This window comes from Nelusetta ayraudi, unplaced genomic scaffold (assembly GCF_046127955.1).
Source record: "Nelusetta ayraudi isolate G7.1 ecotype Tasmania unplaced genomic scaffold, CSIRO-AGI_Nayr_v1 ptg000082l, whole genome shotgun sequence".
Taxonomy (NCBI): Eukaryota; Metazoa; Chordata; class Actinopteri; order Tetraodontiformes; family Monacanthidae; genus Nelusetta; species Nelusetta ayraudi.
In genome coordinates, this window is record NW_027466132.1 from 2,668,044 (window position 1) to 2,687,376 (window position 19,333).

A 19,333-nucleotide genomic window follows, 5' to 3' on the forward strand; every position below is an offset into this window, starting at 1 on the left:
GCAATAAATTATATTATATTATTTTCCAACCTCTACATTCTGCATGAAACCAGATTTTCCCTCCCACTTTCCCAAACCGTCCAGAATTCACGCGACGCCGAAGCAAGCAGACGCTCAGCGGCTCCGGCGGATCGGACGCGACCGCGGAAATTGGATGTGCCTCTTTACTTTCAGGCGGCGGAACCTGGGCGGAGTGCTCGGCGAGGTGAATTGATCCCAGGTTTGATGGAAAAGTCCTCGGTTGCTCAGGGGGATCAATCCAATGTCGCCTTTTGAAGACGCGGTGGCGCCGCTTTGCATTCAAAGCGCGGGGCTCCCTGGGAAACGAGGCGGCCGAGTGTGGAAGAAAAAATAAGAGCTTCATTTCTATGCCCCTCGTGGTGGCACCAAACGCGGCCCATCAGAAAAAGAATCCCAGACAAAAGGTGCGGAGAGAAGGGCCCGAGGGCGTCAATATCCGTCCCCGCACCTGAACCCAGACAGCACCTTCTGCATCTCCTAATTGGCAATCAATCTACACCCAAAGTTAAAGAAAAAAAAGAAAAGAAAAAAATCGAACCACTTCTTCCCTCGGTGCTCCGACGCCGCTCAGTGTTTTGTTTATCTAAATGTAAAATAGAGCCGCAGCGGCACCGGAGTCGACATTGTCAGATTTAACCTGCGTTTTAATATTTAGCAACTCCGCTGACCTGGAACGATCGATACAACTTGGTATTGTCGTTGTGACGCAGCCGGTCCACGGACTTTTATTTGTAAAGTGCCGAATCAAAGGAAAAACTCCTCAGAGGGACGAATCCTCGAGTAGATTCCGACGAAAAAAATCAGAATTTCAATTGGATACAAAAAATAAAGAGTTATAAAGATAGAATGTTCCTGGTCATGTTTAAAGAGACGTCTTAGATTTACATATATTAATGATATGATGCGGTTAAAGGGCTGCCCAACACCATCCACGCCTTCGATTTTACAGAGGCTGCTGTCAGTCGAGGGTCACGGGTTCAATCTGGCTCCTATGAAAATGCCGGTTTGTGTTTGAATATATAAATACAAATTTGTTTCGTTTGACACGACACAGTGCTTCTATAAAAGTTGCGAACACGGTGCCTCGGTAAGGCGTCGGCCCGTCAAGTCATTGACGGTGCTTCCAGGAAACACCTGTGAAGGATGAAATCATTTTTATATATAAGATAATCACAATAACGCATAGTACAGTATCTTCTGAAAACACCCATCAGTGTGTACAGAAAGGAATAGCACAAAAGTTGAAGGTCACATGACTTCCTGCTGTCTGGACGGGAGCTGGGGGCGGGGCGGTTAGATGGAGGTCGACGCCTTTGTGAATAAATGCAGCCCTGTTTGCAACCAACTGAGGAGGGGGGAGGAGCTCCCACCGACCATATTTATCACTAAACAACACACAACTTGCATGTAACGATCATTTGTATTCTCGCTGCCTGGGCTCCATCCCCTCCATCTCCAGTGTTAGAAGTCTAACAATAAGCTTGCGGTGCCCCTCATTGGTCGGCTCAGCGGAGCCAAACACCCGAATTGAAGTGAGAGGCCGCGTTTATAGCCGCGGCTTAGCGCCGTCACGTCGAAGAGCCGGGCTTGATGCTAATGGAGCCGAGGCCACCTATATAATCCCCCATAACACCCGTCGCCGCCGCCCCGAGGATGTTTACTTTTCCGTCTCCTCCGTGTGCCTGAGTTATTCTCCCGGTTACGGGACGGAGCCGTTACGGGAGTGAATGTTGTGCAAGTTGTGGAAGTGCTTCCTGAAAGAGAAACGGACAAGGAACTGGAATCATAACAGCGGCTAAATGTCCTTACACACACTGGGTAATAGGCGAAGCGAGTTCGACACGACGATCCAGGAGCTCAAATCTTACCCAGTGAAATTTCACCAGTACTTTAAAGTGTCCGTCGGGAAGTTTGAAGGACTGCTCCGTCAACTGGCGTCAAACGCGGGTTTGCAGAGGGAGAGAATAAATTACTGAGAGCGGATTGATCGAGCCGAGGCGAGGTATTAATATAAGGCTAATAGGCTATATTCTATTTAATGAATGAGACCAAGTCGTGTTGTCTAGTAATTAGTAATTAGGTCTGGCCGTTCGCCTTTTCGCCTCTGCAAAATTTGACGCAAGAGCGATAAAATAACAGCCGCTTTTTTGCTCAGTGGAAATTTGCTGCCGGTGTGTAAAAACCTTAAGACTAACTACCGATATCACAGGGAAAAAATCCCCAACAACTTCGATCGATTTTGCAAATTTTTGCAAATTTTTGTCCGTGTGGTGGTTAAAAAATGTCAATTCGAAACGAGTGAAGTCAGGAATGAAAAAAAATGCTCACATCGCTGAGTCCAAGAACAGTCGAGTCGTTAAGAAAAAAACCTGCTGGTGTTTCCACTGTGAAGCGGTGTAACGAGCGTCTTAGTTTTTGGCTTCTGGCAAACTACAGCAAACAAGTAAGGTCTGTTTTTTTTCGGGAAGGATGCTGTTCGTCTTCGGAGTGATCAAGGAACACAGGCGGCTCAGGGGACGAGAGGGACGATGAGGTGGAGCCAGACGCTGCTTCGACTCGAGCTAACGGGGCTCTGAGTCACTCCGACAGAAAAAAACAACAACTTGATCCTCAGATTTCTGGGTACTTTGGCTGCAGAGAATCCTCTCCCTCCTCCCCCTGCTGTTTTAAAAAGGCCTTTAAACTACCGTTCAAGAGCCACTTTGCTGCTGCTGCTGCTGCTGTTGGTTTGTTTCTCTCATCTTCGTCAAAGAGGCTCAGCTGAAGGTCGGACTTGTTCTCCTGCGACCCCCCCCAACAGAACTATTGGGCGAAGGGCATGGAGATATGTCAATATTGACGTCTAGTGGTGGTATACATTCCATGTCCCTACAGCCAGAGGCTGTTCCTGAGGCCCGGTCCGTCGTGGCCGTCGACCTCGACTGCCGCTCGTAACCACAATGCACCTAACCCCTACGGCTCCCCCTGCGGGTGGTGAGCCAACAGAACAAAAATGTGTAAAAAGGCCACTGGAAAAAGGTGGCTTGCCCTCTGCGGGTCGGTGGAGAGACCCTGCCTCCGGTGGAGGAGTTCAAATACCTCGGGCTCTTGTTCACGAGTGAGGGAAAGATGGAGCGCAAGATCGACAGGCAGATCGGTGCAGCGTCTGCAGTGATGCCGTCGCTGTACCGATCTGTTGTGGTGAAGAAGGAGCTAAGCCGAAAGGCGAAGCTCTCGATTTACCGGTCGATCTATGTCCCTAACCTCGCCTATGGTCATGAGCTTTGGGTAATGACCGAAAGAACGAGATTGAGGATACAAGCCGCTAAAATGAGTTTCCTCCATAGCGTGGCTGGGCTAGGGCAGCCCTGAGGGACAGGGTGAGGAGCTCAGTCACACCCTTGGAGTAGAGCCCGCTGCTCCTCCACATGGAGAGGAGCCAGCTGAGGTGGCTCGACCATCTGTTTCGGATGCCTCCTGGACGCCTCCCTGGAGAGGCGTTCCGGGCATGTCCCACCGGGAGGAGACCCAGACTAAGACCCAGGACACGCTGGAGGGACTACGTCTCTCGGCTGGGCCAGGAACGCCTTGGGCTCCCGCCGGATGAGCTGGAGGAGGTGACTGGGTCCAGGGAAGTCTGGGTGTCTCTGCTGAGACTGCTTCCCCCCTGCAACCCGACCCTGGATAATGCAGTAGAAGATGGATGAATGGATAGTGGTGGTATACATACATTTCTAGGAGAGCCCAGACGATGTCTTCGATTCGCTGCAAAACCCCTCCCGAGAGCCGGCAGATGGTCAGGCAGCATCTGCAGCCGCGTGGCTGGGGTCACGCAGGGCTTCCAGACGTCTGCACAGCTTCGGTTCTCCAGCATTCGGGCGCAAAAACATTTCTGTTTTTATTTGTTTTTCCATGGAGTTCAGTTGTCTCTGTGAGTCATCGCGAGTAGACGAACACAGCGGTAATATTTTCTATGCTTATGACAAGCACAAAAAACAGTATCTCTTCAAAATACAAGAAAAAATAAAACGCGAGCGTGAGCAGGACAGGAATAGCACGATGGTCGAAGGTCACATGACTTCCTGCTGTCGGGTCCGGGGTCCCCCCCAATGGACCTTCAAGCTGAGAGACCACGTGAAAGAGGCAAATATATACTCATGCAATGTAATCATGTAACTCTTTTCACACTGCAGCATGCAGACGGCAGGAGAAATGGCTCTCCATTTACTTTACAGGGGAAAAAAAAGAAAAGGAAACCACTCATTGTGTTGGACACACTTCCAGTATGTAATGACCTCAGCCATTATTGGAATTGATTACTACGCGGCGGTTGGCAGATATAGCGAACTGAATCTTTATTTTTGGTGAACAAAAGGAGAAGAAGAGAAGCGCTTGCAGCTTCGCTTCAGCCTTGAAGCTGCTGCTGCTGCTGCTGCTGCTGCTGCTGCTGCTGCTGCTGCTGCTGCTGCTGCTGCTGCTGGGAAGACCAGTGTGGCAGACAGGAAACGTCTCGGCTGCGGCCCAACGACGAGCTCTGCTTAATTTTGTCGCACGCGGAGTTGTGTGTGTGTGTGTGTGTGTGTGTGTGTGTGTGTGTGTGTGTGTGTGTTTGCGAGCTTTGTGTGTCCAGGGTTTGTTGACCCTTCAACCCCCGGCACTAAATCCGGTGCTGAGATTACCGGCTTCCAATATCGGGCCCCGCTGAGCTGCGGCCGAAGATTGCACATAAATCTCTGTGAGAAAATAATAAAAGGTCCTGTTCCTTTTATCTCAAAGCTTTTCATCTTCGCCCTAAAAAAACACATCAGAAAACAAAAAAAAAAGATAACGCCCACGTCGCCATACAGCTGCACACTCGCACACGCACACACACACACACAACAGACTCTCCATCAGCGCAAAGGTGGCGATGCCTTGACCTCACGGAGGGGAAATTGTCTCAAACTTTATCTGGACGCGGCGCCGAGTGGCTCGCGGTGCCACTTCCTGGGCGAGCGAGCGAGCGCCGGAGGAGCGTCCTCGCCGAGGGGATGCAGCTGTGAGGGTGGTGCATGATTAGCCCAAGCCCACACACACACACACACACACACACACAAAGTGGCGCACTCCAACATTTTCCCTCAACTCTTCCTCTCCTGCTATTTAATCACTTGAATGCCCGAGAGCCAAAACACAGCGAGTGCCGCAGTCATTTTATTTTTTGGGCATTTTTTTTTTCCTCCTATCGCGACACGGCGTGGATTCATCAACCTGAAATGCAATTGCATTTTCTATTCACGGACGGACTTATTATTATTATTCGGTCAGATCTGAGCAGGTCTTCGCAAGGCGAAGACTCGATTGTATTTGTAATGTTTATTATTATTAACGGTCCGGCTTCGAACCTCATTTTGACCCCCTTACCAGAAAAAAAAAGTCAATCAAACCCGTCACATTGGTAGAAACTGGTGAAAAACTGAATAAAATGAAGAGAAAAAGGCAAAATTCCGTCCAAAAATTAGAAATGGGCCTAGCTTCCACTAGGAAGGTCGAAAAAATATGGGGAAAAATTCCACGCGTTCGTCTCGTCAAGCCCGACATTTCGTACGCTCTAACTTATGTCGCCCGACAAACAGGAAGTGAGTTATTTACACAGAATGCATATCTATTTCCAAAATCAAATGTACAGATAGCCAATGTGTTGGAGGCGGGTGGATTTAATTTAAAGTTTATTAGACATACAGTTCTTTCATTTTTTTCTCATTAAAATGTGACGATTCTTATGTTTCTTTAGGATCTTCAGAAGAGGCGTTTAGCGATCCACCCCAATGTTCCTCAACTCTCTATGATATGGATCTCTTGGGTCTGAAATAAAGAAATATATATAGAATTGTAGGCCGCGTAGGCCGCGACCTTCATAGGATGAAATGTTAAGGGATTCAAAATAGCGCAAAAAAAAGAACAGAATAATAATGAGGCGAAACGGAGGATAACAAAGGAAGGACGCATCCTACGAAGGCTGAACGTTGGAACAGTTGTCAATGAAAATCCATTATTCGGGACTGAGCCTCAGCAAAGGCCTGCTCTCATCAGAGCAGGTCTTCTCAAGGCGAAGACTCGATTGTTATTTGTATGTTTATTCTTATTCTTCCGCCGCCCTTTTCCGCTCAAATTTGACCCCCTTACCATACAAAATATGTTTTGTGTAACAGCCCAACAAAGTCGATGCACTTTTAAAATTGACCAAAAATCCCTCAAAATCCCGCCGCAAAAATTAAAAAGCCTCTAGCGCCCTCTAGGAAGGTTGAAACGACCCCCTGACCTTTGACCCCTGAAAAACCAGAAGTTAGCTATTTTCACTTGTTTGAAATCATCCAGCATCACAGAACTCAAAAACCGTGAATGGTGGAAGTTTCAAAATTTTTGTTTTACACAGACTAGATTGCCAGAAGGTCAACATCAAAGGATTGGTCCATAAGTGTTGCACCGTTTTCATTTTATAGCTCTTTAAAGTCGATGTATTACAAAATTGACAAAAAAAAAAAAAAAAAAAACACACCAGAAAACTAAAAATGCCCATAGCACCCTCTTTGGAACATCGAAAATTCATGCGACAAAAACCCACGCGTTCGTCTCGTCAAGCTCTTCGTCGTGTATGTTCTAATTTTTCGATACGACGAACAGGAAGTGACATATTTCAAGTTGTTTAAAATTGCCAAAATTCGACAGATGTCGGCGGCATCAATTATTGCCCAAGTAAAAAGTGCAGCAAGGTTTTACTAGCAAAACCCCAAATGTTTTTTCTACATGGTAATGTAAATGGGTATAATTATAATGTGTAATATGTGAACGTCCCTTTGAAGTTTACGTGCAGGTAACAGTCTAGGTGTCTGATACCAGAACATCTACTACTTTGAAACCTCAACAGCAGTTCTACGCTCTGGCCCCGAGTGTGTGTGTGTGTGTGTGTGTGTGTGTGTGTGTGTGTGTTTGCAGAGGCGGCCCACCATCCCACAGATTCAACAGAGCCTTGCAGACTGCCACGCTGTGCGCCTGTCTGACTGCCTCATAATCCTCTCACTTCCTCATCCCTCACTCCTCCCCGAGTTGAGATATCAAGCAAATAAAATGAACACGCGTCCCCGGTCGATGGGATTCCATTTGAAGGCACGAGGCATTAACGCTTCGTGCCCCCTCCCCTACCCACCCCCGCCCACCACTACCACCCCTCACCCCTCCGCCGCCGCGCTCCTCCCACACACTGAGCGCTGCGGAAACAGAGAGACAAAAAGGGGGTGGTGGGATAAAAGGGACAAGGCGGAACTCCCAGGGGCTGCTACTCAAATGATAGATTTGTAGAGAGAGGCCCCTGCTGTGCGGGGCAGAAACCCTGAGGATTATTTTTTTTTTTTAATCATAAGAAAAAAAAAATAGTGTCAATGAGCTCCGTACCCTGCGACTGAACCCTGTTGTCTCTGTCAGAAGGGAAAGGGCCCCTTTTCACAATAACCCATGAAAAGAAACAGTGCGGCCTGTGAACTGACTTTTCTTTTTCATTGTGCTGCAGCTTTTTTGCCTGTGAACGTTGACGGCAAAGCTTTGTCCTTTTTCCATATTGTATTTATTTGCACTCCCGGACTCCAGTGGAGCTGCTTAATTAACCAAAAAAAAAACCCTCCAGCAGGTCTCCAGAGAACAGCGTCTCCAGCCCTCTGGTTAGAGCCTCTGGCTCAAACTCAGCCTTTGTTGGACTGTTAGAATGACGGAAACTTCAAAGTGACAGACTGAAATACGACATACTATATAGGATGCCGTTTTTTCTGAATTTCAGGCTAAGGCTATGGTATGATAGGATGGTGGTTTCGGTCGGTTTCGGGCTGATAAGAGCTGGGCTTGCGGTTGTGGTTGTGGTTAGGCTTCTGGTTGGGGTAAGGTTTAGGTTTAGGCTTGGGTTTAGGGTTGGGATCGGGGTTAAGGTTAGGGGGTTAGGCTTCCCTATTGGCTCCTAGAAAACAACAAGTGTGTAACCTTATAGGATGACTTATTTTGGCCAGTTTTGGACACGGTGAGATTTTGCGCTTTTTCGCCCTGTTTCGTTATAGACCGTCATAGAACAGTGATACCTGCGAGTTTGGGTTGTCCTCGTCGGGACAAAAAAAAAAGAAAACTTCAAGAAAATACAAGAAAAATCAATTTCAAGACCCTGTTTTCAATCGCTCAGCTATCTCTACCCAGTTCTTTGGCTCGTTGTCGTCATCCCTCAACCTTGACATTTAAAAGTCTGTTTTGCCTCACAGACATCCAGCCTCTCTCTGTAGCCACGTGCAAACTGCCACTGCACAATGATAAGCTGGCATTCTGTGCTCTACCTTTTGCAGGTGTGTAGGCTCTATTGCTTCAAGTCGGGGGAAAAAAGGAGTCGTCGATAAAGGAGAAAAAGACTAAATTATGACCATTTCTATCCTCAGTGCGAGAGAAAGACTGGGTAGGTTTTTTTTGGAAGGCGAGTCGACGAGCAAATCCACACTCTGAGCACGTCGCTTTCCAGTGTTTATTTGACCACTTTTTATCTGCATCCTCCTCTGTGTCCCGAGGAAGATTTCCCTTTTCACTTGCATAGGCCTTCTTAACTGCTAGTAAATATTTATTAAGCAGAGCAAACCTGAATACAGGGGAAGACTAACAAGGAAGAGAGGAGACTCACTTATCCTTATCCGGAAAGCGATGTTTTGCTGCGGGCGAACCCGTTAAAAAGTGTTTTCGCGCCTGGGTGGCAGAATTGTAATTATGTGCATTTTGAAAACTGAAAATAAAATGTTTAAACCTTTGAAAAAAAAAAAAAGAACATTAATATGTTATTTTATGTAGCTGTTGCAATCGTGAACAAAGGCAATAAAATGTGCTCCTAACAAGAAGAAACTGCCAGGTGACATCAGCACATAGCAACTTAAAGATCCATCAGATAACCTTGTATATTTATTATGGTCCAGGCGATGGACGCTCGTTCTTCCGGTTGCAAGCCCAAGGTTTGCTTTACATTCTCTTTGAATGCTCAAGCTGCCACTGAGCAGTAGCACCAGGCCCCCAGAGTCTACGATGACGGCCATACAGCGTGCGCAGTAGTGTCACTTCCCATTATGCCTCTGTACCTCACATGATCTATTTGGCCAATCAGAATGATTCTGGAGAACGTCACTTGTAGACACAGTACGAGCTGAGGACTATTGGAAAAATGCTTTTTGGGCCCATGGGATTTTCTTTTTTTGCTGCAGTACCTCGCGTGGCCACTGGGGGAAATCGGCACACCGCCACATTGCCAGTCCGGTATCCAGTTCTGATGATACATCCGTGAGTAGCACTTGTAGCTTGAACAGCACAACTTGTTTTTATTGTTGAGAAAAGTTTGATGAGCTTTTTTTTTACTTCTTCTATGAAGCACTTCCAAGCTGCTGTCACACCAGTGCACCCCTCATACATATTTTGTCTCCTGCCTCTCTTCTCCACACGTTTCTGCGTTCGCTTCTCGAGGTGATAAATAAATCTTTTCAGAGGTATCTCCCTCCCGAGCGCCTCAGAATAAATAGAAAAAAAAAAAAATACACATAAATCCATAAAATGCCTTCTGCCTCAGTCCCGCCCCTCTGCCCTCCCCCTTTACTTACGGACAGACGGACGAGTGCAAAGGGGAGATAAAAGTCGGGGTTTACCTGAAAACACTGTTATCAAACGCATCTGAGCCGCATTTGACAACGTTCGCTGCTGGAAACCAGGCTTCCTGCAGCGAGTGGGAGATGTGCGGAGTCAGCGGTAGCTTGAAAAAAAATTCAACCTATAGAGCCTCCACAGACGCGGGCACGGCTCTGTGAATCGAACTGACATGTTCCTTATTTTCAGATGCCACCTAATGAATAAATCCGCCCCCTGAAAATAAAAAAAATAAAAAAAATCTACCTCTGCTCATTCATTCAGTTCTCATGCATTGAATCAAAACCCCCGGGTTGTCATTCACGGATTATGTTCCCTGAATAGCAGGATTAATGATGTTCTTTGGAATGTTTTATTTTGCCTGAATCATTCACGGGACAAAAATATTTTTCTCGGGCACTGCAAGTATTTTTCAACATATTGTGATCATGCAGCCCCCCACACCCCCTTTCTTTGCAATATGGCAACTGAATATGAGCGCTTAGCTGCACTGCACTGGCGAATGGAAACACAACTTACTGATATTCAGTGACTAGAATCATACATATGTATGTTTAAATGAGCCGTTTCATGCCGGTAGATTAAATGTAACACACGAGGCCTTTATGGATGCTTGGACTTGTGTATGTGTGTGTGTGTGTGTGTGTGGTTTCCAGAGTCTTGCACCATCTCTGACAGAGCAACCAAGTCCAATCCCAAGAGCGGCGCTCTCAAAAGTGGATCATGTATTTTGGAAGACAGGCAGAGCAAAACAAAGCAGATGCTCTCAAGAAACTTTTATTTTTCTCTCTGGTTGCTTTGTCTAATAATGCAAAGTGGGGAAAACGACTGCTGGAGTGATGAACGCTGACTCATCTCAAGGTTGAGAGCAACCATTCTTCCTCTTCTTCTTTGTTTTTTCTTCTTCTCCATATTGTGAATCTATTTGCATTGTCTGGGCGAGGACCTTTTTTCCCCTGGAGTACTATCACGTAGTATTTTTCATATATATATATAAAAAAACAAAAAACGAACACATTGAATCCCTTTAGTCACAAATCAGAAAGATAAAAAAAACAGAACAAGAGACGGAAAAACAGTTCCTTGCTGTCTGCTCGTCTGAGACGCAGACGCAACAGTGGCGCTTTTGATCTGCGGCGCTCATTAACTCGCGTCGCCCGTCTAACCGCACCCTGCAAGAAAGGCAGGAGCGAGAAGGTTGGCTTTGTACCCTGATGACTCGGCAGCCGCCTCATTGTCATCTGTTGTGGGTTGAGCTCCTCTGACTCTGACCCGTGACTCAATTCCTGGAGGGGAGTCCTGCCTTCATTGCTGCTGCTACTGTTGTTGTTGTTGTTGTTGTTGTCTGTGCACGCTGGTGCAACCAAGCCCTCATTGTCTGTATCTGGCATCCGCGTGCAGGATCTTAGTGGCAAAGTAAATCTGCTGTCTTGGCAGGTTGAGTCAGACGGACGGCAGCAAATAAAGTAAAACAGCCACAGACACACGAGCCCGACAATCCCTCCCGCGCGTCATCCGGGCTGCCAATAAAAAATACAAGATTAAGGCCGTGTTTTTCCACAGCGGATGTGCGAATTTAAAAAAAAGTTCAAATGTTCCCGAAAGTGACTCAAGGAAACTGCAGCGACAGCGACAGCTCCTCCTACAGCCCGTAAGAGTGGATGGTTTGATTGGCAGCTAAGAGTGAAGTCGGCCTGCCCTGCGTTGATGAATTCACTGTGACAGTAAAGAAGCAGGCGAGCGCAACTCTGCGTTAACGCCGCAGAGTTGCACAGTTGACAGCACAGTCGCTCTGCGGTGTTCACACACACACACACACACACACACACACACACCGCATCTACATGGTTCAGAGCTGCTCCTCCGTCTGTCTCTGGCTTTACCTCCTACACTCTGTGACTCAGGCTGCATTCGCTGGGCTTCAGAGGACAACTCGAGCATCTCAATTACTCCAGGGTGTGGATTTCTTTCATTTTCTCTCTCCCCTCCACCCCCACCCGGAAAACATTAGACTCTTTTGAGCAAACAAAACACTGAGAGCAATTTCTGCTTGAAAGAAAGGCCGTCCTCCCTTTCTTGTTTATTTGCTATTACATTTGAACATGTCTTTTCCAGCATTATGTACACGTTGCCTTCGCACAGAATAGGAAAGAAAAAAAAGCCCCCTCCAGACATGAGTTGAACATTTTTCTTTCAAAACAAAACAAAACAAAGTCATCTTTTTTTTTGATTTTAGGCCTAAAGGAATAGTTCACGGAAAATGTTGCTCGCCACAACGTCAGTGGACGCTTGCTAATCCACGTAACCCTTCTGAGGTTTCACAGAGGGAAGAATTCCCACCCAGGTGCAATACAATGGAAGCATATTGTGGTTCAACAGTCAAAACTTGACTTTTTTTTCTCACACATTTCTTGACTGCTTGAGTTGTGTCTTTTTATTGGTTTAAAAAATGTGCTGAAATGTTAGCGTAGCATTTTTAAATTTTTTTTTTTTGAAGACAAATTCTATGTTCCTTCATTGGTTGAGGCGCCACAAGGACACAGTGCTTTCCCCCGCTTATTTCTTCATGCGTGAGCACCAACGGCCACCACAGCCTTAATTTTTTTTTACCCCCCTTGCGTCGAACAGAATTCCTCCCTTCCACGAAACACCAGCAACGGTCACGCGGATTAGAAAATGTCACCGGCGACACGGTAGCCAGCGGGAGACCAGCGAATCTCCAGTCAGTTTAAATGGCGAACCATCCCTCTGAGCACGGCGAACACGGAGGCGGCGCCTCCACCTCGACCTCGTCCGTGCACGTCGACGCGAGAGAAAGCGGGGCGGGGAAGAAGAAAAAAAACAAACAAAAACCCCAAAACAAAGGAGAGCAGCGGAGGGACCCACCACACACCGTCGTAACGCACTGCACAACACCGGGTTCGTCGGAGGAGAGGAGGGAGCGGGATCGAGGTACGCGACACGTAACACAAAAAGCGTGTTCGTCATTAGCGACGATAAAAAGTCTCGGCGGGACGTGAAAGCAAACGGAGCGAAGCAGAGTGTTTATAGTTACAGTGGAAGCTTGGTGGGTCGGCGGGGGGAGCAAGTGTTGTGGTGCGCAGGTTGTAAGGCTGAGCAAGACAGGAAGTGAGCGCGTCAGGATGGACCTCCAGTACAATTAACAAAACAAAACAAAACAAAAAGAACAAAGCTGAAGCTGCTGCTGCTGCAAAAAAGTGCGATTTTCTTTGTTTTCTTGTTCGCACGGTAGAAGTGGCTGTTGTGTTCACTTTTAATGTATTCTTCAAGGGTTTCATGTTTGGCTTGTTTTGTTTTGTTTTTTTTGTTGTCGCCGTTGTTTTATTTGACAGGTACCCGGCGACGGCGAAAGTGGCTTATTAGCGAATTTAATGTGTGTGGCGCTATTTTAGGGCAACACTCCAGAGAGGACACGTTTCTCCAGAACAACAACAAAAAAAAAGCCAACAACAAGGCATTATGGGGAATGGCTAATTGCGCACCGTGACTGTCAGGTGTGACTAATGTGGAAGCGAGCGTCGTCTCTGGAGGCCTCGACAACAGCCGCTAACGCCGGAGCACCCCCCCCCCCCCCCTCAGTGTGAATCCGTCGTCAACTTTCCAAAGACTTCGTCCGGCGCCGTGAAACAGCGATAACCTGTCTTGGCGTCTGTATGTGTGTTCATATCATACCCTCTGATTCCAGTCGGAGTTAACGCCCCCCCGCGCCATCCTTTCACAGCCCGATAAATTTTAATTTAAGCGCTTTTATGATCTGACAGGAACAAGCTATAAATCCAATCCATCATGCGAGCGTGGCGCACGCTGCTGCCACCGCCGGAGTCATGCGAGGAATAATTGATCACGGCCAAATTCGCTGCTGTCAGGAGAACTCGCAACCCCCCCCCCCCACCACCACCCACCCCCGAGCTTTGTTTATATTCACAGCCCCGGAGTCGTGTCTTTCTAATGGCATTATCTTCCTGATTTACAGCCCCCCCCCCCGGCTTGGCCGTGTGCGGAGGAGGATCGAGCGCCGACCTTCCGGGAGCCACTCTTGTGCTTTTGGACGCGTCTTTCGCTACAGCGGCACCGGCGAGTCCGTTTGGAGCGTTTTAGCGCGCCGCTTAGCTTCACGGTCAGGTGGTTTGAGGGGGCGGCGTGTTTTCGTGCCGTTCGGCAGCTGCTGCGCGTGCGACTCGCCGCGCGGCCTTTCCAGACGCTGGAGTCGTGCCGGGATTTGTGCGATTCGGCACAATCGTACTTCACGTCAACTGAACCGCAAACTGAAAAGAGACGCAGCGGCAGAAGAAGGAAGCGGCTGACCTGTCTTTGTTGGGGAGATTTTTTTTTTCTTATTTTGTTGTTACTCGTACGTTTTGTTTTTGTGCTGTTGTGTGCTGCCCCCTACAGGCCGCTGGGAAACGCTTTGCGCAGGAAATTGACAGGGATCCGCCCTCTTCACTGCTACAGCATTTTGTCCATTCGCAGCTTGTCGGGGTTCTTTTTTTCTTTCGGGAACGCAAACCGACGACTGACATCGAACCTTTGGGGGGGGGCTGTGCTAATCAAGCCGCTTTGAGTAACGGATCAGAGAAAGCATGGAAACAAAAGCACACGGGCAGGCAGGAGAACGTCTTGATGGGTGGAAACCAGGATGCAGAGCCATTCAAATTGTTGTTGCGCGTCAGTCTGTTTAGTCCTTCACCTCCTCCAGAGCGCACGTCGCAATTGAGAGCCAACTTTTTCTAGCGCTGTTCCCTTGCTTCTTCTTTTCCTTTTTTTTTTTACGCTCCCCTTAAATTTTGAGCAAGTCCGCTCCAGACGTTGCCGTCGTGGTGTTTGGATTGCATGAGGGAAGCTCACGGTCTGCTGGCGACGACAGTCCTCAGGGCAGTGGTGGCGACAGACAACAGCGGCAGATGGGAATCCACAGGGGCGACGACGCAAACTTTGCGGCTTCAACAACAAGAACATACAGTTGATTTTTAAGAGTCACTTTGTGTTTGCCATTAGCGATCCTTGACATGTTTTTTTCTTTTCTTTTTTTTTTTTTTGTTTAAAGTCCAGTTTGTTCTTTCCTCCATCAGCGTTTCACTGCTGCGTTTTTTTCAGGGTCAAAAAAAAAAAAAAGAATCAAACCCCGAGTTGAGTAAATTCACTGCAGGGCTCAAAGTCAACGAGATGTAAACTGGACTCCTCCCGAAAAAAACAACTGCCCGTCTCCCGGCTCCCCCTCGTCACTCTGGCTCCGCCTCCCAGCAGTTCCCGCGTCTGACAAGAGTCTTCGCAAAAGGGAGAGGAAAAAGCCGGGAAGATAGAAGAGAGAGGGGGGGGGGGGAAACATCCCCTGTACATCCCCCAAATAGAACTTTCTTCTCCCAGGAGGGTTCCTGCTCCTCTGCCGGGCTCCCCAGGGGCACGCCGAAGGGAAGGTGCAGCTGCTATATGTGTCCCGGTTTGGAGAGGTAGGCGATGAGGGCCACCACCACTCCCACGTAGACGCCGGTGCCGATGGTGATGGAGAGGGCCGCGAGGAAGAGGGCGCGTCGGGAGGCGATGTTGGCCAGCGGGAAGTCACCTTTGTTCACCGCCTTGGTGGTCTGGAGAGAAGAGAAGAGAAGAAGAGAAGAGAAGAGAGGCTGTCAGTGTTGCTTTTTAAAAAAGAGAAGAAGCTCGGGAGAGAGACGGGGGGTGACCCATTTTTCGGAAGGATTATAATTACAGGATGTTTCTGGCGCTTTTCTGTGGATGTGTGTGTGGGGGGGGTCGGGGGGGGAGAAGAGGAGGGGAGGGAAAAGGGCAGGATTGAGAGGAGGAGGAGGAGGAGGAGGAGAAGGAGGAAGAAGAAGAAGTAGGTTCGACTTGGCGTAGCCCAGGAGAGCTCATCATGCATGGCAAGGCTAAAGAAAAAAAAAAAAAAAAGAAATACAAAAATGACAGTGTGAAAATGTCAAGGACCAGGGGTTATGATCCTATCAGCAGCCAGAGCTGAATGATGAATGAAGTCTTGGAGGTGCAGATTTATCATAATTCCTCATTAGAGGGAGAGAGAGGGGGAGAGACAGAGGGAGAGAGAGAGCGAGAGAGAGAGAGAGAGAGAGGGGGAAGATCAACAAAATGGGGCAGAGATATTTTTAAAAAAAGAAAAGAAAGAAATCAATGATGTATGTGTCTGCTTTGCGGGAAGGGACCGCTCTCTATTTTTCTTTTCATTTATCCCCGAGTGGCAGCGCTGCCTTTGGACGGAAGATTTATGGCGTGTTTTTAAAAACCTAATTTGTGCGAATATTAGCTTTCCGGTCAGCAGGGAAACAAAGTGATAGACTGCGAGGGAAGTGTGAGCATTGAATGCGAATGAATGCACGAGGTTTGGCTCTATGCAAAAACCCCCCCAAAACAAAAATGTTTTAAAATAAAGTAAAGTTTTGAGCTCGCCAGCAGCAGCGATTTGTTTCCTCCCTCATTGCCAGTTAGAATGAGACAGGAAAGATGGAGAAGGTTTCTTTGTCCCAAACTTCAGGAGACTTAAGAAATCAGCAGCTTGCGTGTTTTCCAAATGACCGTCTTAATATTCTTTCACAGACGTTGGATCGCTGATTACACCGAACGAATGTCAGAATGGTGCGAAACAAACTTTTTTAATGCCCTTCACTGTTAAGCCCACAGGATAAGGACAGCTTGACCGTGATTAAAGTGTTCCCGAGCCGTCGCTGTTGGTAACGAGTTCAGGCAAACAACTCTTTTTTTTTTTTTTACAGCTGTATTACTGACAAAACGACTATTTTCTCTCTCGCGACAGCAAACCGCAGCTGGTTCTCAATCACTGACCAGAAGAATTTGCGTTCGTTCGGATCCCGCAATTAATCTGAGGGGACGTCGAACACTAACGAGGTTGTTAATAACTTTTCTCACATTTTTGCACGCTTAACCCGAATAATGTGTGGTGGGGACTTTTTTAAAATTGTTTTTATGATTTCCTTCTCCTCCCCTCACTCTGACAACCTGCTGAGCTTTGAAATTAACAACAATCAGCACGGTGAGAGCGAAGCAAGACAAAAAAGGTTCTGCGCCATTAAAACCAAAACAATGAACGGAGAAAGTCATTTTGAAGCTGTCTGAAGGAAACAGCAGAGTCGGGGGATAATTATGATTTTTTTTTTTTTTCCTTTTTGCAAGAAGGGTTTCGATTAATAGGAGGCAATTCTGTGAGACATGACTTGAATTCATAGTTGGCGGCACCTTTGTATGGAATTTGTTGTGAAATAAAAGAGAAAGGAGGGACAACGCTAGCCTTCAAATCTTTGTAACCAGGCAAACAAAACAAAAAACCTTTCTTGCTATGCTGATGATATGCTCCAATTAGGAGTGTGTTTCTGCCCTTCTGTTCTTTCACCCAATTTCCTCGATTCTGCAGTGATTCATACCCTCATCTCAGGGGCCGTGGTAGATTAACCGCGTGGTTTAGCATTTAGCGCGTTTGTTTAGCTGAAAATGTGTTTGCCCCACGAGTGTCCTTTGTTTGAGCTGTGGGATTAAGTTTTTTACGTGACAACAGCAAGTGAGGCTAGCGGTTCTGAACGTGCAAAACTTCCAAAGTGGAGTAGCTGACACGACTGCGATAAAATTTCAGACCTGACAGCAGATAACGGAGCTGCTTTAGCGCTGCGGTGCACAGCCAGGTGATGCGCGGAGTGATGCAGCGGTTCCGACATTGCGCTCGGCGCTCCTAGCATGGCTACGCCCGATAAAACTTCCTCGACAGGAGCTCCTCGGTGTGCAGATTTCATTTTTTTTTTTTGCGTTCCAAAAGTTTTATAACCGCGACTTCCCAGGGGATCTGCCTGTGATGAGCCAGCAACCATGACTGAAACAAAACCCTGATGTGCACAACGCTTCGCTTTGCTTGTTTCAGGTTGACGTAACGCCACATATTCCACTGTTACTAGCGGTGTTTCCATTACCCCTAGAATTGTGCAAAAAGTAAATATGGCAATAAAAAACTGGTAATGGAAACACCTAAACTTCGAAAAAACCTCTTAGGTATCACTAAAAGGTTTTTAAGCTCTCATGAGGTGTTTTTCAGACGTGTCGATAGAGAGGTATATCGCAAAAGTCTCATGGAAACACTTTTTCGCATTTACACGTCGGACACGACGTACGGTGTCACGTACGGTGTCACGTGACCAGTTCACTTCAAGTGAAAATGGCATGCTACGTTCTGACGTTCTGAGACGGAATATTTTTTTTTTTTTTTTTACAAGTAATCGAGTAGTAGTTCAAAGTCTCGCTGGATTGAAACTTTGTGACTAATTAAAAGTGCGTCTTGTCGAGTACTAATTTTTTTTTTTTTTTTTTTTTGCGTACGCCGTGCGCCTATGTGGTTTGGGGCCAACCGGTCTAATTGGACTGATGCACACCGTGTATGACAGACCTTGAAAACAGTGTATCACCGCGTGTGTCTCCAGTTCTCTGGGCTGTTGCCGTGCACGGAGGGTAAACACCACGACGCAGAGGAAAGACCTTTTTCATTTTTCAGAGGCTCCCGTCCACACATGACCTTGGTCCACCAACTAACTGGTGGGCTGCAGCGCTGTTTGTTTAGCCCGATGACAGCAAGTAGCCCAACTAATTATTTATGACGCGCGATGCATCTTAAGTAGAGTGAGTTCCAATGCAGCCGCACACAAGCGCCGCTCTTAATCCCTGATTGATGTTCAAAGTGCTCGGCTCCGTGTACTTTGTCACTTCATTAAGTCCATTAGAGGGCGTGTGGCTGCGATCCCAATGCAATAAGGCCTGAGTCATTACTCCGCCGCAGCTCATTATTCACCAAACCGGGTTGAAATGCAACCTATCGACGCGCATCATTTTTCCGATCAGTCATCTTCCAGGCGTCGTCGGTGACCTTAGGAAACGAGACGGAAACTGCCGACGTTTACGGCCGCGCTGACAGGAAAATTTGCGTTTTAGTTCTGTAGACCAATACCCGAAGGCCTGCGTTGGTTATGTGTGCTTTTATCGTTTTCAGTATTGAATGAATAGGACAATCGGTGTAATTATTCTGATTTACCTGCGATATTTAATGACAGGATAGAAACACTCAAGGCTTCGCTTTGTTTAAATGCCTTGAAATTCCAAACAGCATAGCAATCGGAAAGAATGAATGAAACTACGACGCGCGATATATATCACCGCCAACAGACAAAGGTTAGCCTTGGACGGCAGCGGAACTCCAGCAGCCCATCCATCTCGCCGACTTCCTATAGATGGCGTCGTAATCCGCCCAACAATCAATGCGCCACGTGTTTGGAATAAATCAGCATTTGAGCGTTTTGATGGGAAATCATTTCTCCGCTCAGTTCTATATTAAGCTTAATGTCACTGCGCCCTGGCGGGTCAATAAAGGCGTAGCTTTTCCATTTCCCATTTCCATTATCCGATTCTAATTTATTAATTCCCATTCAACCCGTTTCTTTTTTTTTTTAAATGCTCACATCAATTGACCTTTGCCGCCCGCCCCTTGTTGTCACCGCGCCATCATTAATCGGAACCACAAACACACATACATTAAGCATAAGCTAATGTGTCCGGGGGCAGCTAGGAATCTCATGCGTTGGCGACCTGCATTATGCCGCTAAATTAATTC

The 19,333-nt window shown here is 47.2% G+C and overlaps 1 protein-coding gene across 1 annotated transcript in view; it reads right to left on the bottom strand.

Moving 5' to 3' along the window:
* Positions 1 to 14,271: 14,271 nt before the first annotated feature.
* The window catches only part of syndig1l (synapse differentiation inducing 1-like), a 37,512-nt gene continuing 32,450 nt past the window's right edge, over positions 14,272 to 19,333 (bottom strand). The window contains exon 5 of the mRNA XM_076044684.1: positions 14,272 to 15,287. Within this exon, the coding sequence (XP_075900799.1) occupies positions 15,129 to 15,287 (159 nt within the window). The 3' untranslated portion in view covers positions 14,272 to 15,128. The remainder of the gene's footprint in view (positions 15,288 to 19,333) is intronic.